Genomic DNA, 25,177 nt, shown 5'->3' on the forward strand with positions numbered 1-25,177 from the left:
GCTATATATTTACTTCTAGTCAGACATATTTTCCAAACTTGTAAACAGTTGTAAAGGATAGGCGTCCTAAACTGTATATGTATGGGTTTTCTTTATTGTTGTTAAATGCATAAAAATAGTGGGATATTACAAACAAATTTCCTTTGGCAATTTAATGTTTTCTCTTTTTAGAGCACTATTCCTATAATAGCCATCATCGAGATTCCCGTTTTAGTAAGTGCAAACTCAGTGGTCCCTTTACTGACTCCACACAGCAACTTCATGATGAGTCTGCTTACTTTTGTCTAACTGCTTATACATATAAATACTGAAGAACAGGGCAGCGAGAAGATTTCTGTGACAAGGAAAACGCCAGACTGCTTACTCTTCATTCAGTGTGAGCTGGTCAGGAACTGGAGTCAGCATGATCATTGCATTCAGGATGGAACCAGAACTCAGCCCTAATATTGCATTTGTGGTAGATAATACTGACATCCACATTTGCTAACTTAATTGAAGCACGACAGGTAGCTTTAATATAAACTTCGCAGTTTTTAATAAGGGTGTCATGGACATTCTCATTACACTGGCAAATAACTGTACTTATAAACTTTTCATCTTAATTCTCAATAAGAACCACTGGTTTCTGCTTCACATTGGGATACTCAAGTTTGTCTCTTTCCTCTTACATCTCAAAATGAGGTCTAAGTTCTTCTGAAACATGATTTTACTTTAGTCCACTAAATATTTTGTAAGTAGCACTGATGCATTAATAAAATGTAATTTATCAAATTAGTGGCATAGTGTTGGAAATGATTTAATCTAAAAGACAATTATAACTAGAACAGTATGTTTCAAACTCAAATATGTTCTTCTATATAAATAAAGCTAATTATATTTTAATATCTCAAATATATGTATATATATGACACATATGTATATATGTATATGTGGACATATATACAGTTGACCTTTGAACAACACAGATTTGAACTACACAGGTCCACTTATACATAGATTTTTTCAATAAATGCTAGAAATTTATTCTCTACCCCTTATGACTTTTTAAATAAAATGTTCCCTTTTCTAGCTTACTTTATGGTAAGAACACAGTATATAGTACATGTAACATGCAAAATATGTGTTAACTGACTGTTTATGTCACTGGTAGGGGTCAACAGTGGGCTGTTCATAGTTAAGTTTTGAGAAAGTTGAAAGTTGGAGAGTGATCTTCTATCGTATGTGGGGTGTGTGTTCTTGCAAATAAATACAATGTGCTTATGGATGCTCTTTGTTCTTCAGGAGTTCACAGTATAATGGAGAGAAAGAGTTTGAAAAATAATTAAAAATACAAGAAGAATAGAAGCATAAAGCAAAAAAGAACAAGTTGTGCCTGCAAGGGAAAAGTCAGAGGAGATGATGTCTTAGCAGAGCCTTGAAAGACGACCTGGTTAGGGAGGTAGGTGGGTAAGGGGCACGCCACACACTTGCCGTGTTGCAGACGCAGGCCCCAACAGAGCCGCTGTGGAAAAGCACCAGAAGACCAGTAGAGCTGGAGCACTGGCCTCATGTCCATGATGCGGGTAAAAGCCACAAAATAAATAGGGCCTGGCAGATGGAATCAGAACTTTGAATGACATTTTGGCAAGAGGCCATTAAATAATTTTCCAGAGGAGATGACAGGTCCGGATTTCCATTTTAAAATAATGATTCTGGTGGCTATGTAGAAGAGGGACTCAAAGGGGCAGAAGACAGAAAGGGGATATTAAATGCACAGAAGACTATTACAAATCTGGAGAGAGATTTCGGAAGCCTGTACCAGACAGTGGCTTTGGAGAAGATGAGAAACGATATTTAAAAGATCCTTAATGGCTGAACTGAGTTTAGATCTTTGTTTACAGGTACTGGAGGAAAGAGATGAAGTGTCTGGCTTGGCTGACTGGTGCCAACAATAAGTTAGACAGAATGTATGAAAAGGGCAGTTTTAAAAGAGAGAAGAAAGGTAAGTTTCCTCACACTGCATTTGTGCTCAGAGGGAGGTTTAGAGCCCACTAGGCAGTGGCAGTGGAAGACCTCCCAGAGTAAAGTGAAATGTCTTCAAACACAGGAGCAATTATGGGTTCCCTATTCACATTGTCTGTTTGCTTCATGCTTTGTAGACTCTGAATTAAAGAAAGAAAAACTTTCACACTCTTAAACACTTCATTTTATTTCAGACATGCTCTGAAAACACAAACTGTGCTGTTCTCGATTTTCCCTTATTGAGTAGATAAGTTGGATTGCTCATATCTACAAAAACTGCAGATTACAAGATGCAGAAAGATAGAAAAATTAATACTGTACTGCTCAATTTCATTTGGTCCTTGTAAGAATTTATATTTTCATTAGAAGTCATTTTTTCATCACCAAACAAGTAAGAACTAAAGCCAAATAACTTTGAATGATGCGTCTTAGAACTATAGAGCTCCAGCAGAGGAATTTTAACAGCACAGTGGTTTATTCTAGGGCACTGCCATTAAAAGTGGCAGAAGTTTCCGTTGCTATCAAGGAGATGGTTTTTACATTCGGAGGAAACAAAAAGTGCTTATAAACTTGACAGTCGTCATATTCATACAACAAAATTATCATGCTTGCTGACAGCTACCCTCATTTATCTCTAGTCTTGCCAGTGGCTGCAGGTTCAGCCCTGTGATGACAGCTGCTGGTAGACAGTCTACCCAGTCACCTCTTAGGACCTCAGGTCGCAGGAGTTTCAGAAATGTACCTCCCCCACTTTGGTTTTCACTTGATACATTTTTGAGCTCTATTATGTCCAGAATTCTTTTCCTTTGACATATTTTAGTAATTACCTGAGAAAAATCAGGCTATACTAAGATGACAATTTTTTACATAAACCAGAACCTAGAAGTTGCTCAGGGGCTTAAACAGATTTATTCAAAATGGAAACATCAAAAGCCTTAGTCTTCTCCAGAGGACATCTAAGGTTCTCTCTATGTAAAGTTTATTACATTATTGCTGGTACCTATTCTGAAACTTGCCCCAACTCATTTCTAATCATCTACCATAATTTGCAGTGTCTCTCCCTGTAATTTTTCCAATGTCTTTCTTGTCCATTTCTTCATTCCCCCATAGCTCACTCTCGTATTAGAACCATTTCTAACTGGTTTCCGGGACTTCTGTTAGGTCCGCATATACTTTCTGCATATCCTGTTAGCTAAACATTCCTGTCTCCCCATGTTTTCAGTCTTACTTTTTTCTTTATGAAAACACTAATCTTTGGATGCACTGAAACAGTTCTTTCTTCTGATCCCAATTTGAACATGAATACCTTGGATCATTCCACTGTCTCCATTTAACACATGTTCTCCCTGTCTGCACATACAGACAAACTTTGCTTTGGCTGTGACCTGCTGGTTTCTCTTGGGGCAATAATATTGATAGCAGGAGACATCATGGCCACGTTGTCACTTTGTTGGGAAGAGTGAATGCTAGTGTAGGAGGGTGCAGCCAGGGGGCCCCCAAATAGGGATTTGTAATGGGGTCCAGAACTCAGGGTGTCCTGGAAATATTAAAAATATGGGATGTTCTCACCCCCACAAGTCTGAGCTGAGGAGTGGATACATGGAACAGGGCCATTGAGTTGATTTGCATAGCAACAGTTGTGCAGATAACCTCTACAATGGTCATTTAACATATCTATAACCTTTAACTGGTTTCATAGATATGTTAAATAGCTCTGGCCCTGATTTGAGCCAGGGAAAAGGAAGTGACTTCCACCCAAGACTTAACTGGGAAGCAACTCCCCCTGGTTACAGCACCTGCCTGAGAGCTTGGACAAGACTGGCTCCATGTCATGGGGCCCTACCTTCCCAGACCCACAGTGGCAGCCCGGTAAAGCTGGAAGGATATAAGAGTGCTGGCAAGTGTAGCCGATTGTGGGAGGAGTCGGAAATGGGGCTGCAGAGGAAGATCGGCTGGGATTTAAACCCAGACACAGCAGCCACTGAGGTGAGAACCATACGTTTAGGCCAGAATGGGGACTCCCGCAGCCATGTGAGAGAGAATCACCGTGTAGCTTTAGCAAAGAAAGCCACATACATTTGGTAGAGTGGGGACCCCACAGCCTTGGTGAAAAAGAACCACACAGCTTTGGCTAGAGTGGGGACCCCAACAGCCATGTGAAGGAGAATCACATGCTTTTGGCAGAGTGGGGACCCCACTCCCTGCAGCCATGAGAAGAATCACCACTTGGCTTTAGCAAAGAATCACCATATGGCTTTAGCAGAGAATCACCATGTGGCTTTCCATTTCTTTTCCTGAGATATGGTACTTTGGCCTGGGCAAAGGGGGAAAGAAGGACTGTGTGTTTGTGGGTGTTTTAAGGGACTTCAGGATTTTGATGAAGACATTAAATCATTACCCTTAAGTCTGTATAACTTGAGTAAATAATTCCTTTCCTTTTCACCAATCTCTAACACGGAGTGCTGTAATTCTCTGGTGAAGGGAAAGGTGAACCTAGTACAGGGGACCCCTTTCCATGGCGGCCAATCAGGGAAAATGATAGGAGACCACATGTGCAGTAGCTTTAAAGTAACACAACTACTTGTACAATGCGCAGTAAAATCCTGCCAAAACTAGCCAGGAAGGATCCACCCTATAAGAACAGAGTCCCTCCAGCCCATGAGGTCAATCTCTGCTTGGAGTTGGCCTGCTCCCATGTTCTCTGCTATAAACTCTGGGTGTTCGGTTCAATGCTTTGTCCCGATCACCAAGAACCTGGTTACCTGTGCCCACCTGTGACACTAGGGCCGTTCTCACTTCCCAAGAAAAAGGCCCTTGTCTTATGCTCTTCTTATGCTTAATATAATTTAGTAAAGTGTTTTTTTTCTTTGTGAGGATGTTTTTGTGGATCTTAATGAACATTCATATGGGTTATAATCCAAGATTAGAAACTTATACAAGATGTCAACAAAATACAAATTATATTATCCAGGCTTGGACATTTATGGCAATATTTAAGCTAACCTAAAGTCTGGCCTTCCAGAAACACTTTTCCTTCAGTCTCATATAAGTAAAATGTGAGATTTAAAAATACTAATTAAAGTCTGGAAGAAAAGATATATTCTAACTCATAAAGAAATAGTATTTTTTAAAACACCCTCATGTTTTATGTAACACAGTGCCCTATTTAAGTTCAATACTTTAAGAATAAGCAGCCATATCTCAAATTAAATATCCTGTTCCACTTTTAAAATGTAAAAAACCAAGTGCTCTGAAAAACCAAATGCATCGCTAACAATTCAACATTAATGGTTTTAAAGACAATGCCAAATGCATTCTAAAACCCCATGTGTCTGCCATTGCTGACCTGCCTATGAACTTTGGTAATCAACCCTGTCAAAGAGCAGAAAAGATTTTTTTTGACTGTGGTAATGCATCTTAAACATGAGTTCAGGGTAAACTTTCACTTGAGCTGACAGAAACCTCCTCCCTAAAATATTTTTACTTGTAATAACCTGATTATCTCAATGAGTTTACTGTTCAGTAGAAACTGCCTAAATGATTGACTGCTCCCCAAAAGTATAAGAATGGTTTCCAAGCTATGTTTTCAAGGCAGTTAGGCAGATAAGCAAAGCCCATAAGAATTCTGTTCAAGAGATGGATGGTTCTACATTTGTTCCAGAAAGATATTTTTCATGTTCATTGAATAAGCACATTGGTTTTAACATTAAAAACTGCCTACCAGTGATGATCTATTTTTATGCAAACACTATAAACATTACACATGCCACATTAATAACAATACAGAAAAGGGTTCTGAAGAATAGGAATCCAGGAATGTGAAAGATGATGTAAATTAAAAAACAACCACCAACAACAATAGTAGGAGAGCAAAAAAGAATAGTAATTCACCAACCCAGCACTGCATAAAACTAGCAAATGTACCTCATGATGTTTATCTTTGCTATAATGTTCAGGACATGAAGCCATACCTTGATTAAAAGTCTGGTCTATTATTCATAAAGTCATTTTAGAGAATTTGTTTAGAAACAGTGCAAATTAGAAACTTGCTTCAAAACAGTGCAAACTAGAATAGGTAGACAAAACAAAATTTTCACAGTGAAACTGATCAATCATGTTGCCTTTTGAGAAATATACTTGCACAGTCATTAAACAGTGGCAACTGCGAAATGAAACCGAGTCTCTCCACTTTGACTTCCCACTCTTTACTTAACCACAGCCGAGAACAGCAGGTTTAAAGTGTGATGAAGCCTACAGCTCAAGCAGTCTTGTATAATAATAATTCATATTCCGAGTATCTACACTTGGACAGGCATAGGGCTGAAGGTATATACTCATTTAACTCTTTAGCAATCCAATTAATGATATCTTATTCCGATTTCCATTCTAGAAGGAGGAAACTAAGGCTTGTCAAGGTGAAGTAGCTTTGCATGAGTCCACGACATTTATAAATGGTAGAATCATGATACAAACACAGCCAGTCTGACTCCGAAGCCATGTCCTCAATTTCTTTGCTATGTTGCCTCTCTACATGGCCCCCCAAACACAATTTTTAAAAAATAGTGAAAATTAATAAGCCTATATATTAAATTAAAAAGTATTTTCTAGAATCTGCCAAATCAAAACCCACTGTGCAATTGAACCCTGTTTCTTTTTTTTTTTTTTTTGGTCAGGTACAGGAAATGTTGCAAAAAAGCCACCCTAAGTATATTCCATGGACTTCCCAGTTGGCAATTCGATAGGCCTGTTATTATTCAAAAAACACTTGTCCCTAACCATACTAGAGCAATCAAGTGAAACAAAGCAGGTTACTTTGAAAGCATTTATAAAGCAGCACTCACAGTTACACAAACCCACAAGGCATTCAAAGCTATTGGAAAGGAAATCTGGTCAATTAAAATACTAACAATCACAGTTAAAGCAACTCCCCAATATTTATCTTCCCATTGGTTTTTATAACAAATGTTTTACTATTCAGTCTGAAAAGAAAAATCTAAATATTTACCACAGGAGGTATGTGGAAGATATTTGCATAATAAAATAAAGCTTTTGCCAATAAAATAAGAGAAAATAGATGGATAGATGGGTTTCCACCTATTTTTTCTCTCAAACAAAAGCATTGCACAGTCTTGCAGAACCGTGATCTTATATAGTAGGCACTAACTTCATGTGGTTTTGAGCACTTGAATCTGACTAATATAACTAATAAATTTTTAATTTTTGTTTGTATTACTTTATTTAAATTTAAAACTGAGTGATATTACCTTTGGTACAACTTAGGTATATAAATTTGCTTTTACAAATGGAAATTCTATGAAATCTAATGCAGATCATGTATTTCTAATGAAACTTCAGCATCTGAATTGAGATGTGTTGTGGGTATAAAATACACATTACATTTCGAAGACACAGCACAATCAATAAAGTATAATTTAAAAAGAGAATGTAAAATATCTCATTAATAATTTTAAAATATTGATTCCATGTTGAAATGATATTTTCCATATCTTCAGTTAAAAGTAATAGTTAAGATAATTTTCTGATTCATTTTACTTTTTTAGTGTGACTTTAAGGAAACTTGAAATTACATATGCAGTTTACATTATAGTTCTATTGGATAGTTGTGTTCAAGAGGGTAAAGTTCAAAGTTCAGTGCTTGTTTTGAAAATAGTTTAAAATTGTGCCTCAAAACTTAAGAAAATAACAGAATTATTTCTCAACCACAATTTCCATTTCAGTTGTTGGACAGTAAGAAGTATCATTCTGATTCTTTATTAAGCAGAATTAGCAGCACATAAATCACCTCAGATAACAGGGAAACTGGGAGACTCTGTGGGGTGTCTAACTCATTCATTGCTCCAGTCACCACTGGTATGTTAAAGTCAGGATTTGGTAAAAGGTCTAGCTGGAAACTAGCCAGGTGACTCATGCCAGGAAGATTTTGAACATGTTCAAAAGTAGGCACACTCCCTAGGACTTCTAAACAGAGCAGTTTGCAACTGAGGAAATCTCAGCAGCATTCTCATTCTTGAGGTCTTTTACATTTTCAAAACATAGTTACAGCCTTAAATTTCTCCAAGATTCCATTGGCATTTATCCTTTGAGCTATATTCTGAAGGTAAATATAACCAAACAAATAAACACACAAGGAAATAAATGATATAGCTCAGTGTGTCAAGAGGCATAAATTGAGGTCCAAGTCCAGTGTGACCTGGAGTAAAAGTCACTACCTCTCTAGGCCTATTCCCTTATTTCCCAAATAAGGGAGACAGGGAGGTTCATGGTCTCCAGAGGCTTCTTACAGCTCTGAAAGTTGGTGATTCTAACTGGAGCCCAGGAAGCTAACTCTTACGGAGTGCTTTCCACTTTTCATAGCACCTCCCACGTTAACTCACAACAACCTGGTGACAGGCTTCTTCACCTGCGCTTGTACTGAGGAGACACGTGAGACACAAAGAGGCTAAATGTATCAATCCTGACACCCTTTTAGAAACTGGGGATCCTGGGACGGCAACTAATATAAATCATTTTCCAGTGTATTATACTGTCATTTCCTGAGAAGTGCAGAAACTATGTCAAACAATTTTCATACATTAAATCCTTTACAAGACATTGGCTAGTCAGATAATTATCATTTCCTTCAAATATATCTTGCACTCTTTTCTTTCATTATCAACACCATTCATGTTATATGTAAACTCTTAGAATTCAGTGTGAATATATACTTTTAATGATGAAAAATCTCAACTTTTTTCAACTACAATATTGTACAAACTATGAAGTGAGTCATGTCCTTTTCATGGAGGAAAAATATTTTTAAGTAGTTAGGTTCACAAATAAGATTTTTTAAAAGTAAGCACGTTGACGAATAAGATTTTTTAAGTAAGTGGGTTGACAAATAAATTAATATAGGTTGACAAATAAGTTTTTTTAAACAGAAATGTTATCTTTGTGGACTGGAAGAACTAAATAACTTAAAAATGTACCTAATTTCCACTCAAGTATCCCCCCCAAAAAAAACTAGTTCATCCAGTTCATATTGAGTAATTATACAGTTATCTCTAACACTTTTGAATCAGTAGAAAATAGTATATAACTAAAATATTTTAGGCTAGGAGAAACCATTCCAGTTAAAATAATTAGTCATTAATTTTTCTAAAATGATGCAAAGTGTTTTTTGCATAATTACAACAATTGGAAAAGCAAATTTTTAAGAGAGCGTAGATTATCTAAATACTTTTCCAACAGGCTATTCAGCTATAGAAATATCATCACAATGAAGTGCTTTAAGTGTCAGAAGATAGAAACTAAAAAAATTAATTTATCAGATGTCTTATAAACTAATTCAGCTAAACATATATGACTAGTTCTGAAGGACCAATGCCACGTTGACTTAAGTGTGATTATCTAGAAGTAAAAATCTCCCAGGAGACAGACTATAAAGAAGATATATACGTTTCACATCCCCCCAGGAAAATTCCTTCAGATCAGCATGTACGGTATTAGATGTCCACAAATGCACCCTTTAACCTGGAAACAAAAGAGAAAAGAAACAGAAGGGTTTCTACCCTTGGGGAAACATAGCAAGTCAGTGGCATAGATTTATTGCGCTGCTCTTCTGTTACGTGTCACTTCATGATGAAACGCAAGGTGGGAGGGAGAGGGACAGATGGAGGATTTAGATGGTTCAGAAGAAATCTGAAAGTCATGCCTGTTAACTGCAACGTTACCTCCCCCCTTTGAGACATTAGAAGTTATTATTTTAAGAAGATCATAGGATAAATCAGAAAATGTTGAGTACATGTAAATTAGTTTGAATTTTCCAAGGTGGACTTCTGTGACTTGATTGTAGTAGCTGACTGTAGAGTATTGCTGGAGGAATTGGCAGGGGTGAGGTGAGATGGGGGGAGCAAGACCCTTCCTAAAAAATACTTACATCATATACACTGTGTGGACTGGACTCATAACTCATAGGACACTTACTACATCTTGATGTTCTCCTGGGTTATTTTCTAAATTTGAGTTGTTTCAATTGGCACCCAGAGTTGATTAGGAAATTCCACCGAGTACCATTAACATTTCCAAATTTCTAACTTTTGTTGCTTCTAAATATTAAATGAATTTATTATTTCTATGGCCAAATTACCCACCTCCCAACCTCTGAAATGTGGGCACGAGTGTAATATTATCAGGTTTACATGGAGAAGATTTAGCTTGCTGATACTTTCTTCCTGTCATCACTATTCATTTGAACTTAAAAACATAAAATTGACATTTTTCTTATGTTTTATTATGGCCAGCTGTTCCATAAATCACACAGTTGTTTTTTGATTAGAATTTTAAAAGCAATTCCTGTACAACCTGGCTTTTTTGAAATCCCTTACGATATGTCTCTCTTCTAGGCATCAACCCTAGAGGACAGTTTTGAATGTAAAGAAGATCAAAGTTACGATAATGGCACTCACTTTGAAAAACCTATTCTCTGGGAGTTTTACTAAGAAACAGATGAAGATGTGTGGCTGGGTGGTGAAGGGCTGCTTATCTGTCAACCTGGACTGAGTACTGTCCGTAGTGATGCTTTTGTTGTACTAAGTGCGTCTGATGCTGTAAAATAAATACTATTTTCTGAACTATTGTTACTACCTTTTTAAAATTTTAATAGTTAGCAAAGTTTGACTTCTGTACCCAGCTGCTTTCTAACTATTTGAGTCTCTTATTCCACTCCCCAAAGCTTTGTGAATAATTAGTGAAGGCACTTTCAATCTCGCTAAAGTAAGTGTTGAAAATTGGCCGTGAAACCTCCAAAACTGGGGCGAGCTGGCTGTGCGGTTAGGCCCTCCTTACACTAGCAATGTGTGTCCCTGGTTGGAAAACTCCACTTGGTAGAATAACCTATCCTAAGTGCCAAAGGGTGAAAATTGGAGTGAATAAACAGAGCTCACTTTAACAGCTAAAATATAAAGGAGTATTTTTCCAGTGATTTCCAGAGATAGGCAATGAATTGGGTTGGAAAATGTCAATACTGGGACAAGAAGCTCCGTACAGATTCCTTTCCATAAATCAGAAGGGATGACAAAAATATACAGTCATCATTCTGAAAAGGTATTTGCTACATATATTTTTTCCTCTGTCATTATCTGTGAATACTTTTGCCCTTTTTTAGTGTTATCATGCTGTTTGCTAGAAAGTGTGCTCTGCATCACGATGCTGGCTCAGAGTAATTCAGCAGTATGAACAACATTAGAAGAACTGATGAAAAATGGAGTAAGAACCTCCCCCCGCAAAAACAAACCTTCACTCTGGTTCCATTGCTAACACCTTAAACAGGAGGCTGTGAAAATGGTTTCATTAAAAAATAACAAACCCATGCTCACCAGGGGATAGATCAGGGCAAACTGAATCAAAAATTCCTCAATCACTGCTCAAGTAGGTCAACTAGAATTAATTCAAAGGGCAAAGATTCACAGTGAGCCCCCTCTTTCCCACCAGTCTGCTTCTGCAGCCCTCCTCTCTGGCCGGGAGGTAAATGGTTTGGAGGAGCCTTGCAGCAAGCGCAGGTCATTCGGACAAGCCTCTTTCTGCATCAGTGTACAAGTGGCCCCACCTCCTGTAGGCTATTAGTTTGAGCTCTGGGAGTTGTCTACAATGAAATGCTAACAGACTACTAATTGGATCCGAAGTTATTTAATCTTACTACCTCACTTTTCAGTAGAGCCATTATTCAGTTGGATGATGCTGATCTCCATCACAGTAAAGCTATTTTTTCTTCACGAGTTCTGATAAAGCACGATTAACTTTATTCTTATATATGAAACCATATTCTTTCTTTAAAAAGTCAAAACTAAGTTCCTTTAAATAGAGCTTAAAAGGAATCAGTCTGGTTGCAGCTCTAGACTGCTGGGTCTTAGTGTCCACCATGTCCTCTGTGCACGGCTGGCACAGAGCAGGGCTTTTCTTTTGTGCTGGCACCCCAGAGCTAGAGAGCCCTCCTCTTGAATAAAATGCAGCTCTACAGAAAGTACAGTTCTCATTTTTAGTACCAACTGAGGAGTTTACAGTCCTGCATTTTGATATTAAAAACATCTTGGTTCCTCCTGTGCAAAGCAGATATAAAGTTTCTTGAGTGCCCACGGATTTACAGCAAAGATCCACTATGTCTATGCAAGACGGGCCAAGCAACTGTTGAGGCTGAGAGATGCTGAGAAAGTGAGACTGCTTGTCCAAAGTATATTAAGAATTTCAAGATAGCAATAGCAGAGAGCTAAACTAAGGTGGGGCCCTTCGAGCGTCCTGTTACTAACTGTCAGCACCCTCGCGCTCTTTGGGTCTCACGCCAGGCAGCACACCCAGGCAGCACACCCAGGCAGCACACCCAGGCAGCTAGCCCGTCTCTGCCTCCCCATTAGCCGCAATGAACATGCTGGAGGCTTTCAGAGAAGCACGGTTTCTCTGACTCCACCGAGAAGTAACTTCTGTATTTCTTTTAAGCAGCCTCTGTGGGTAAATCCCTAAGAAATAACTTGCGGACTGTTGTAAACAGATGACTGATAACCAGGGCTAGGAGTTTCAGCCTAAGATAAACCCACAGGCTGTTCCCCTGGGGGTTTGTGCCTCCAGGCCCCTGGGGGGGGGGCTGAGGGGAAAGGAAGAGATCCTGGTGGAGAAAACGCATGCTGACCCTGTAATATCGGAACACTTGGATTCACGATTGGTGCTCCTTACAGACAGAGCTGAGCGCTCTCGTGTAAGATTGTCCAACTCTCTGGCTCTCCCTTTTCACTTATAAAGTAAAAGCGTGGGATGTGATTCTGAGGGTTCTTGGAATATTTACTAAGTCTATGAGATGACAAAGAGAGACATCTGGATTTTCGTTTCTCAGAGAGGGAAACATCTTTATTTTTAATAGGCATTTAATTTCCAAAAAAAAGAATGGTTATGATGATATTGTGTTGAGCTCTGTTTAAGTGGTTTACATGCTACATTTAACTAATTTAGTTTACATTGAGTCAATCTAACCTTTGTAAATACTTTATGCAGGAGGCACTACTGTTATGCCTAATTTTCAGGTAAGGGAAATGAGGCCCAAAGAGCTTAAGGTTACTGACATTTACTAACTAAGCTCCTACTGTGTGCCAGGATCTCTGGCGGAGCCAGGGGTTCAGTGCATTCATACCCTGGGAAGCCAGCAGGATGAGTGCCACTGAAGGACCAGGGGAAATGGGGAGGTGCATGGCCTTGTGTGTGTTGGCCAGTGCCCTGGGTAGTAGAATGCAGAAGAAAAGTGGTTTGACAAGTGGAAAGTAAGAAAAATTTTCTTGAAGAACATCAGATTGGTTCCACTCATGGTTCTGAGAAACCAAGTGCTTTACACAAAGTGGGAAAGTCTAACAAACTCCAAGGTTAATACACTGATGCCTTTAAATCTCCGCCAATTAGTTATAATTTTAGCTAAACAAGTATTGGTATGAGAACTCACATTTGTTTTTCTTTTAATCTCATTCCACCGATTATTTTTAAGTGGTAACATTAGAGAAAAGTCAGTAAGAAAACACTTAAGCACCTAAAGGAGCTAGTTAATTATACCCTAGACAAAAAACCGATTTTCTTTATATTTCTCCTAATTTTTCACTAGATCTTACACTAACAATTAGTTTTCAAATAAATACCAAATTTGTTCTTACCACAGAAAAAAGTACATTGGACAGTATATATTTCAAGTCGAAACTTAAATAGTTCTTTTGAGGTATTTCGTCTGTGACATTAGATGCCTAGGACACCCATGCACACAATGTGACCAACAGCATCCTTACAATTCAGTTCTTTGGACAGATGTCCATAGGTGGAAGAAATAACATGTGAGTTTTTACAGCCCCTGGAATCTTTAGACACAGATTTCTGAGAATAAAGCACATTTACATGATCCGTGCAAAGCAGAGAGAAGAGATTGCCTCCTCATACAGCATCAAGACAACTATCAAAAACATTTCTTTATGACTCTCATGTATATTTTAGAGCAGAAGTATTATTAATTGTCTGCATTCTGCTCCATCTTCATAATTCAATGTATCCAGTTCTACTTACGTTTCAGAAAATTGGCATGTTTATTGCACCCCCGGGACACAATTTCCCAATAAGAACTAGCCAAATATACCTTCTTTTAAACTTCCTATGTAAAATGCTACAGTGAATAACATATATCCTGGGTCCCAAAGGGCAGAAAGAAAATTTGTATCACTAACCACATGTGCACTAAAACAAAGGATTCCATGATTATAATCAAAACCATTTACCCTGGTCATCAAAATGATGGGCAGGCAGAAGAGAGAGCGCCTGGAATTTTAATGAAAAGTATCCTCTTCTGCTGAGTAATTGAATTTATTCCACATTTTACCAAAGTTGCAAGCCAGAAGCCACCAGTGCCAGTTGTCACAGCAGCCCTGCCCAATTCTGGTGGTCAGATTCTGCACACCATCTACCAAACTAGTGAGAAAAAAGCTGCAATTCAGAAGTCTACCTTCATTCAATCCCTTGCTGTTCATTCATTCAACAATTATTTGAGTGTCAGTTAAGCACAGAGCAATGAGTAAAGTTATACCAAAGCAGACAATGCTCCCCAATTGAGTGTTCGAATCATTGTAAACCATTGCTGACTTGCTAAAACTGTCCGTCTCAAAATAATACTTAGATTTTAATGACTAGTTTAGACAAAGCCATGGATACATACCTCTTGTTTCTTGTTTCTGTTGCAAATTGCGTGTTTCTAGAAGACAATAGGGCATTGATTCTCAACCACAAGTAAAACAAGGCATCTGGACTTTGTCTTAATGAGATGAAGTTTAGTCTGTGCCTTCTCAGTGGGATGGTTTCGCTATTTAATTGGTAGAAAAAAAGTCTGTTCTCTGCCAGCAGTGAACTCTGTGTGGGAATGAGTTTGCTGCAAAAAGCTTTCAGTCAGAAAGGCGACTTTAGAACTAATTAGATAAAAGCTACAGGAAAAATATTGTTTATTACTTGAGAGGAAGCTGAAAACATTATTTTACTCCACGAATTTCCTGAGTAATACAGGAAGAACATAGAACTTAGGTTCTGGTTTTCTCCACTGAAGTCTTCCAAAATAAGGCCAATTTATTTTAAACATTCTATTTATGGCACGGTGCTTTCTAATATCTTAGACAAAATTAGAATACTAAATATGAAGAGAAGTATGTCACCTGTAAGCCGTATCCTAAAATAAAAATGTAACCACTATAAAATAAGAAAAAAAACCATACGACACAGGAATAATCATGCCAGAAACAGTATTCTAAAAATGTCAGCTGAGACATGATTAAGTACCAATTACTTTAATTTACACAGGGACTTCCCTAGAGACTAGCAGAAGAACCTTGTTGAGAACTTCACAAAAAAGCACTAAGCTGCATTGCAACAGGCAAGAATCTTAAGTTACTGAGGATTAAAAAAACATGGAAAATAAGTTTTCTCCATTTGCATTTTCAAACTGTATCAGGCCTCTTCCCTGCTGAAAACCCCACAATGTATCCTCACTGCACTTAGAGTAAACGGAGAGTCCTCCCCATGGTATGTAGCCACCTCCTGCCTCTCTGTCTTCATGTATCCAGTCTGCCAGCCTCTCTGATGGACTTCACCTTTCCTGCCTTAGGGCCTTTGCTCCTATGTTCTCCCCACCCAGAGTTCCCTTTCCTTCCTCTTGAATAGCCTGGAGACATTCTTCAGGGTCAGATGACATTTCTTTAGGGAAGCACGCCGTGATCACTAAATCCATAGTACTTTTCCTTGTTATCCTCTCTAACACCCACGTGGGCTTCCTTCATTAATCTTTTTCCTGAGAACCCTGCTCCTTCAGAGTACTTCTGAGAAACTGTAATTACATATGAGAGTAAACGCCACCAAACTTCTACATATATACTGACTCCAGTGGGCAAAACTACTGTAGTGGACGTATCCTAAACTGATCCTTGTGAATTACTTTCTGGAATAATCCCCTTTCCTCCAGAGCAGGGAGCACCTGTGACTTGCTTCTCACACAACATGGTGATGGCGATGGAATGCTGGCTTTGAGGACACAGACTGCTGTGCTCTGAGAGGACCAGGTGACAAATGGCTGGGGGCAGACTGAGGGAGCTGCGAGTAGCCCTCGAGTATAGCCAGCAAGAAAAGGTGGCCCTCGCCCTAATGCTGTAACGAAAGAAATTATTCCAAACTCCTGAGAGAACCTAGAAGTGGATCCCCAGACTCAAGTATCTGCTGAGAGTGTACCCTTGGCCAACACCTACACTGCAGCCTGTAATTGCAGAGAATCCAGGTAAACTGTGCCTGCACTCCTTACCTGCATGCAGTACCTGTGAGATAATAAACGGGCACTATTATACACTGCTACTTTCGGATGGTGGGGCATAATCCTTTTTATTAGGTGATAATTTTCTTATTGAAAATGTTTTTTTTCCCTTAATATAATCTTAGAGGCATCTCTTCTTTTCTTTTCCCTATGTCTTCTGATTTTGAGGTCTTTAACTGATTCATAACTAAGTGCCTACTATGTGTCTTACAGAATCCATAAGTTAAAGTGCACTCTTCGGGACCGGGTGAATATCGAAGCCTTTGGACAGAACACACAGTCCAGTAACAATACAGCTTACTAGTAACACAAAGAACTCAGCAAATATATTCAGTGTCTCCTCATGATAATTTCATTCTAGTCCTCATCCTTGAGGCACTGGGTTGGAACCCCAGCTAATGTGTGGACACAAGACAGTTGATGAAGGGCCTGAGAAAGTTGAGGCTGATTGGATCTAAGCGCACAGAGCTGTCCGATTCTCCACCCCTCAGGAGGCCAGGGTGGATATTTTACTCATCTGTGTAACTCCTAGGGGCACAGTTCACCTTTGAGAAATACTGACTTTTAATTGAAAGCCCAGGAGATACTACACCATGATGGAGCATGTCAAGGGTAGCTTCTTGAAAGCAGCATCTGACATTGGTTATAGATGTGGACAATGTATGATTAAAGAGGAAGGAGAAATAACTTCTCCTGTCTTTTTGCAATTTGGGGAACCAATTTTCTAGCCTTTTCCCTAAAATCTATTTCTAAAAATCTATCATTGTAGTTTGATTCATTTTGTAAAATATAATACTACTAAATGAAACATCTTCATTTAGTTCTCCTTCTACCTACCTGTAATTTTTATCAGAATGCTTTCTAATCAATGCTATTGTGCAACTTACAGATGTAATCTATTTCACTGTGGTGGTCAAACATTTTAAATAGTTCCCCCCAACCCTCAACCCCCTGCTGTAGCATCAATCAGAGGTGCATTTCCAGGTTTCTCCCTTTAGCCTGGGCCTGCTGTCCTGCCACACTGGAGGCTTTGACATGGAAGAAAGAGCTCTGGACATGAACAAAGAAGTTCTGTGTTTAAGTCTCAGGGACTTATTTTGTGTAATAGGCGCAATCATTCTTCATTTGTTTATTTCTTGAAAAACCGCTTAGCTTTGGGAGGAATAAAAGTGCATGTAAATTGTTCCCTCTGTTTTTAATCACGTGAGACGTTGAGAGGATGATGACAAATAATCCCAGACGACTTTAAACAGTTATGCAAGTACCTAAGTGTTCAGGGTGGTTTGGGGACAAATATAATATATAAAAATAATTTACAAACTATAACAACCCTACATCACTACATAAATATACTATAATAAAATATGTATTATCTATTTCATGGTGTACCCTATAGTTGTCTCCTCTCCACTTTAGTTCATGTCACTTCTTTAAAGTATTATCTCCACTGAGCAAAATCTTTCCAAATCCATTTGAAATCCTGGTTCTTTGGAAAAACTTCTCTAGAGTCTCTTAGTCTAAAGAGATTGCTCTTTTTCTTAAAGTTAGAAACTAATCTAAAGCCTCTTTGGGACTGCTCTTCTGTGGTCCTAACTGTGATTGAAGTTCTGGGTTATTTACTTTTTCATGTATTAGATAGCAACTCTTTAAAATACAATGCAAAGAGTTAAGCCATCTTTTCAACTTGATAAGTACAAATTACTTCTATGTTCAAGAGGAAGTCAAAAATTTTGTAGTATTGGAGACAGAAAGAACATTTTAGAGGAGCATACTGGCAATTGTAAGTGGAACACAGGAGTGGTATTTATTACAAATGAAAGAAAAGAAAAGAGATTGCATTTGGTTGGGAAGTTCAAGTAAGTATTTCCCGAATGAGGCCTTAAAAGAAGCCTGTCGGTCTTACTGAAATTCCCAAAGCCAGAGACTGGAGATGGCTGGGAAGAGAACATCTGAGGAAACAGCCTGAGCGCAAACATGTGGGTAGAGCAACGGAGGGCAGGTTGCGGAACAAGTCCGCTCCGTTGGAACACAGCCCCCTGCGCCGGAATCGGACTCACACCTGGGGACAAGCTCTGGCGGGAGGTGGGGAGGAGGTATTGAACTTGACAGTCAGTGGGAAACCACTGAAAGCTCCATGCAGGGAGGTCAATAGGGTTCGATTTATATTTACTAATATTTCAGTTTTATTTCCACTACCTTTCAAAGCCCTGTTCCCCTTTGGGAGGCAAGGTAAGTATTTTAAATAGTTTTATTTATTGTCAAAAGAAAATGAGTATATATTTTCTGAATTTGTAGATTGGTCACTATTTCACAAGTTGATTTCCTTCAGCCTAGGTCCCTCTCCTTCCATTTCTCTCGACACCCACGACCCTGTTCTTCACTGCTCTGTGGGACTGAGTCAGTCCCTGGTGTCGATGAGTTGCTTCAGGTCATAATCAGACAGGATAAAAAAGGGAAACACTGGTATGCTTCCTCAGTAGTGTTTCTTGAGTCATCATTTAAAGTTCTTGCTTATAGAATAATCAATAGGAGGATATTTCCAAAGAAGCCAGAGTGGCTCACAGATGGATCGCTTTCCAGCCTTAGAAAGCTACCTTGGGGGAAGGAAAGCACTTAGCCTCCTGTGTGGCAAGTACATCAGACATATATTACACAATAATTAAATTGATGAAGAGTCAATAGACTCTAAAGGCCTGAGAGGAAAGAACAAAAAGCGCGGAAACATTCCTCTCCATTTTTCTTTAAGAATGACTTTTATATCATCAACTAAAACAAATTAACAATGCAATTGTTCACAATTCTGAAGTCATTTGCAATGTCTGCTAATCTTCATGATGTTCTCCTCAAAGGGATTGGATTATACTCCATATTTCATTAAGGCAAATATCATATATTTCAACAAAACTACCCAAAGTGTGTCAGGAAAAAATGAATAGTCTTGAATTATTTGTTTGAGCTGCTGGCATTGATGAAGCTAGTCAGGTGATGTCCAGTGCTCACTTGGCTGAACTTTGTTTCATTTCTGACTGCATTGGATGTAAAAATTGTCAGCATCCAAGCATAGCCCTCACTTCTTCTTACAAGCTCATTAAGTTCATGAACATCATATCACAAGGCTATAATTTTATCCTGTGAAGAGGACCAAAGTAGACACAAGGTTCTAGGCTAAGGTCCAAGGATGCAAGTCATTCTTTGATTCTTTTTACTCAGTTGTATGATAATGTGCCACATAAGTTTTCTTGGACACTTAGTTTTCCCATTTATTGAGTGTTGGTGGTGGAGTTAGTCCTGATGTTCATTAAGGGTGCTGCCAGCTCTAAATTCTGTGAAACAAAGTCAATCTGTTCTTCTATGATTCCTCTGTTCCTGAGTGAGACACTGGATGGCTGTCATCAGTTTCTCCAAAATTTTTCACTCTTCCTGAATTGCATCAAACTAAAAACAACTCAACATATGTCAAGTGCCAGAGAAAAAGATTCTTGGAATCACATTTGATGGGTTTATAGAGACTTCTGGCTCCTCCTCACTTTAGATGAAGGAGCAGAAGTTGGAAAAGTGAGACGGCCTGACTGTGTCATGCATATGCACACTCACCTCGTATTCTCGCCCTGGGCCAGTACTTCCCAAACCTCTGCCAGGTGGGCTCCATGTTTATAGTTTCTGATGTATGTGCTTGCTACTTGAACTATTATTTGTGATTTTTTAAAACTGAAATCAATTCATGCTTTTATTTAAGTATATTTATTATAAGAGGAATCTGTATGTTGTCACGGCAAATGGAAACCACTATCTACTGCCATCAACAGGTCACCATGACATCTAAAATGAATGCAAAAGGATACTTCATCATTTAGACACTTCTGCTTGCCATAGGTCTGGAACTTAAGGCAAACTCTTTTTGTCAGAAATTAGAAATAGAGCTTAGCAAATGTAGAGAGATGTCAGCCATACTACTAGCAAAAACCAGAGAAACTTGTTTTAATTTAATGGGAATGAAAACTGGAAATGACTATGCTTTCATGATAGATCAATGTCTTCACCTCAGTTTATTGCCTTTCCAATGTCTTGACTTCCAAGGCCATACTCATATAAACAATTTACTGGTTCTAGTTCTCTGCTTTCCAATATTCTGCTGTCAATCTGTTGTAATAAATACTTCTTCTGTATCAATGTTACATTGGGCAAGAAGTTGCCTGCCTTCAGTTAATAATAGGCTGCATTATATGCCATAAGCTTCTTAGAGGCAATGTCATGATCCCCAGGTACTGTAAGCAGGTTCTTTGAAGACCTTGAATTCACCCTAAATATTATTGCTTGGTTCCATTAGGGCCTGTGCTGATCTCATTTCCCTACAGTAAAAGGTGACAATTCTAGTTTAGGGGTAGCTTCCATGTGCTGAAACTCAGGTAGACTTGACTCATAGTCCAAGTTTATCAGAATGTGCCATATGTATCTGATATACAACAAAAATAGGTCATAACCACAGACCTCTTCTACTTCCTTGGTTCCTTAAGCCAACCTACCTCATTATCAAAGCTTATTCATTCTTTATTTCCATATTTAAGTGTCTGAGCATAATTTATAAAAAACTCAAATGCTGAGGAATAAAGTGATATTCTTCTGTGGAATTAAAGCAGAATTTAAGTCTTAATGCTTCAAAGTATTAAGTAAGAGCTCATTTACTTTAAACTATATTTTCAGCAATTTCATTATTTTAAAAAATGCCCATTCAAAAGCTTAAAAAAACTGCTTTTAGAATCAAAACAATTCAATGGTTATATAGGTGGTGGCGATATAACAAATACATTAATTGGGAATACTTGTGGGGTTTCATGAAGGTGGTCTAATTTTTGGTTCCTGAAACTCCTTCTTCCAATAAAGAAAAAGAAAAACTATAAATGCACTAGAACAGAGAATTGGAAAGTTGACCACAGCAGATGAAGATTGTCAAACAATGAGCTATAGAAATAAAATAATGAAGTATTTAAAGCTAAAGTTTTTAGATAAAGTACTTATCTAGCATCCAATATGCAGCACAATATCAATTGATGATTTTGGGAGAATAAATACCTCTTCAGAGATATAAAGGGCACTAAAATTTTAAATCTCAGACTTATCTATTCTTAGAAAGATACTGAGGGGTGTGTTTCACCAACACTGGGGAGTAAACCATACGACAGAGGATGTGAGGTATATTCAGGAGGCAGGTTACCCAGCAAAAGCTGGAGGCAAAGCAACAGGCAAGAAAATTTTAGGTATATGCTGTGCAATGAGCCTGGATGAAGCACCAAGAAATTCGGAGCTGGGACATGAGACAGAGGACTGCAAAAGGATTGGACCCAAGGGACAATAGGTAGATCACATGGTTTGTTTGGAGGAATTTTAGAATTCGGTGGAAATATCTGGGGCTATGTTAATGTTAGTACTGTACTTAGGATTCTAAGGAGAGAGGGGGACAAACAGAGACGGTGGGAAGAGGGTGGAGAGAGATGCAGGGGGGCGATTGTTAACTTCAGGGAAACCAGAAAGTAGTGCAAGAAACAAACACATTCATTCACCTGATGATCTTTACATAATCATGAATCTATACACAATACAAATCTCATCAGAAAGTTTTACTATATTAGACTGGCAGGGGAAGAGAGTCTTTATGGTAGAGAAAGGTTATAATAGAACTAAGCTAAAATTTGCAATAGTTAAAAGTCAGCTGTCAATGGATAAAATGTTAAGCAACAGTAGAATAATAGTTTATTAAGGAATAAATATATAAAAACCACTATGAATAAAAGAGTTGAAAATGGTTGGCTCAGGGATTCCAAAGGTTTGGGTAAAGATTTGAATGTTGAAAGGGTCACATATTTGACTATTAGAATAAAAATGTATTACACTTTAATAAACATGTTAACATAAGTGCTTCTACCTTGTTGGAAAGAATACCTAAAAGAATTGTTAAATAGTTTCTGTAAATTTCTCAAAGTAGGTATTTTACACCATTGAAAGCAAAACTGTAGCAAGAATAGTTCATTGTCACAGAATACAAGTATTCTTCTCAAATATGCATTTTCTTGTGATCGGTGTTCTAAACCATTTAAGGCGGTTTTTAGATTTCTGAAGAATAAAAATGCTTCTGGCTGTCTGGCTAAAATTCTCTGTCTAGAAGATGACAGGGATTTTCACATGCATCTTCCTTTTCTGTTCTTGGTCACATAAATGCACTTGGTCTATTTTCATTTACGCTTTTGCCTTTGGAGTCACTCACTCTGAACTTAAACTATTAAGCTATGATGAACTAGAGAATCCTTTTAGAGTTGCTGATTTCCTGAAAAGTTTTGAAAGGAAATCTTGCCTCTTTCAATAGCAAAGCACTTGTAGTTTTGAGGGAGCAGAAAATACATGTAAGGTGAAGAGAGAGAGAGAGAGAGAGAGAGAGGTATTCCTCGCTACTTCAAATGAGGAAAGGTGATCCATTAAGCAGCCTACAGGGTATGACTTCCCCAAAGGTCAGAGGGTTGAGGATAATAGTCCCTTTTCCCTCTTGAGCCCATGATCTGACCCACACTCCCATCATTCAGATAACTGGGCACAGGCTAAAGCAGCTGACGAGAGGACCAACTTTATCCTAATAATAAAGGATCCTAATCCAGGAAAAGGCAAGTGAAGTGGGTAGTTTGACAAATCTGTTTTTTAAATAATCAAATTGTATTTTAGATTATTAGAATTTATTTCAAGCCATTGCTAATATTTGTGTCTTTACATAATTTAAATGCTTTGCAAAAAAATTTCCTGTCAGATGAGTTCAACGTCATACAATCATCAGGAGTTTGAATGACAGATGTTATTATCCTCATTTCAACTGTGAGGGGAAAAAAAGACAAAAAAGTCAAGTGTCTTCTTTGCTCTTTGTCTAGTTGTTGCAAAAGGAGAAAATAGGCCTCAGGCCTCCGTCCCCCCTCCCTAATACTTTTTGTACTCTCCCAGTGATTTCCAACCTGCCGGCCACACACAGCTTAGGGGACTCTGAGTAATTTTAAAGTGTCTAAATCCTTAGATCCAAATGCAAACATGGCACTACCTGCAGAAGAATCAATAACATATCCCACACATGTGTATACCTTGATTTTTCAAATGTGTGTCGATATCACCCCAATGAATAAAATATACATTTGTGTAAAAGCTTTTTATTGAATTCACAACAGCCTTTTATCTTTGTGTATTTTTAAATCAATGGAAATTAAACGTACGATTACTTATTTCATGAAGATGGTCAAATTTTTTCGATGTTGAAAGGGAGAATGAAGTTGGGGACTGGACACCATGCTCTCAGACAGGCCCTCCTGGACCAGCCAAACTCAATCGAGGGCTCACTGGACCACTGTTCTCTGTCCTTTTGCTCTTCCAGGCACGTGGCACACACTCACTCCAACAATCTTGTGACTTGTTCTGAAGTCTGTGCACTCAGCTCCCACTCTCCCCATCACGAGCCGGTGTGGTCCATGAGGACAGAGGCGGTGCAGCCCGTGTTCACTGCATTGCACACTTAGGATCACCCTGGATCAAACGAAGGGCGTCACCCGGCTCTGTGACTTCCTGTCAAAGGAACATTGCCACAAGCATTGTCCCAGCTGGCTCTGCCTTCCTAGACAGCATGTGATCACAATCACAGTATAAGTAGAAAAATAACTATGCTAGTAAAAATGATGATTGCTAATGATGCTTTAGCAGTGCTTAGCATATCATGTTAGTATCTTACATATGTACTGTATTTGCTTCCTGGTCTGCCAGGTGAATATTATTGCCTCTGCTTTGCAGATGACAAAACTGATTCTCAGACGAGTTAGACATTGTATGTAACCTGTGCCACATGAGGAAGAGGTGCTGATGCACTTTTGAATGATGTTAATATTCCTAAAACTGTCTTAGACCAGGGGGTTATACTGTCCCTGGTACTACTCTAAGCGCATGAAACCTCATGGTATGTCACAGCTTTCTTAATAAAAAAGGGAAGACCAACTGATTCCATCCTTGGGGCTACCTGTCCTCTCTTCCTTTTATGATTTCACTATAAATTTGACCTGTTTTGTAGAATTTAACAGATGCTTCAGCATTAACTAAAATCCCCCATTATTTCTTCAACTCCTGGAGGATGGCTGAGAAGAAGGAGGAGAAGGAAATGTTCACAAAAGAAGTCTGTGATGCTGAATCAGCCTCAGAGCTGAAGCACAGGCTAAAGATGCTGCTGAGGCCCAGAGCAAATGAAAGAGCCACTTTGTTAGTAAAGGGGTTGAGTGTTAGGGGACACAGCGTTCAGCTAGAAGAAAGTCAAGCCTTAGGCACAAATCAGGGCAATTACTGAACAAATCTGGGGGCATCACATTCACTCTGAACACTAAAGAGATGATAGCCTTCTGCTCAGAGGCAAATGACAGTGACAGCTTTTGAATGTGCGTTCCACCCGAATTCTGTCCCCCGCCCCATTTACACAGTGTAAAGAATCAAAGGGAGTTCACAGTTCAGCCTGGCTCTGCCTCCGGGTTGATGAATGTGAGATCAGCCCCTCCTCATCACCACCTGGTTCCCTTCGGACGTTCTCGTGGTGCAGAGGGCAGAGGCATAATGCAATTTGTCAAGAAAGGGACAAATGCTGCAATAACAATGTTCATGTAAACTGAGCAAATGCTTGGTTTAATTGTCTCTACAAGTCAACCTCACAGGAGTTCAGCTGGGAAAGCTGAGGATCCAAAAGAAATTATTTTCTTATCTTTTATTGAGAATTTCAAGGAAAACACATGCCACGGCCCCTGGGGACAAACCAGAGAATCA

The 25,177-nt window shown here is 38.6% G+C and overlaps 1 protein-coding gene across 3 annotated transcripts in view; it reads right to left on the reverse strand.

Moving 5' to 3' along the window:
* UNC5C (unc-5 netrin receptor C) overlaps positions 1–25,177 on the reverse strand; it is a 358,323-nt gene that overhangs the window by 204,344 nt on the left and 128,802 nt on the right. Inside the window, exon 1 of one of the 3 annotated variants that reach the window (XM_037140192.2) lies at positions 14,726–14,867. The exons of the other annotated variants lie outside the window; for them this stretch is intronic. Within the exon in view, the coding sequence (XP_036996087.1) occupies positions 14,726–14,780 (55 nt within the window). The 5' untranslated portion in view covers positions 14,781–14,867. Of the gene's footprint in view, positions 1–14,725; positions 14,868–25,177 lie in introns of those variants that run through there. 3 annotated transcript variants of the gene reach the window in all.

Source organism: Artibeus jamaicensis, unplaced genomic scaffold, assembly GCF_021234435.1.
Source record: "Artibeus jamaicensis isolate MK-2021 breed Jamaican fruit bat unplaced genomic scaffold, CSHL_Jam_final contig_452, whole genome shotgun sequence".
NCBI lineage: Eukaryota > Metazoa > Chordata > Mammalia > Chiroptera > Phyllostomidae > Artibeus > Artibeus jamaicensis.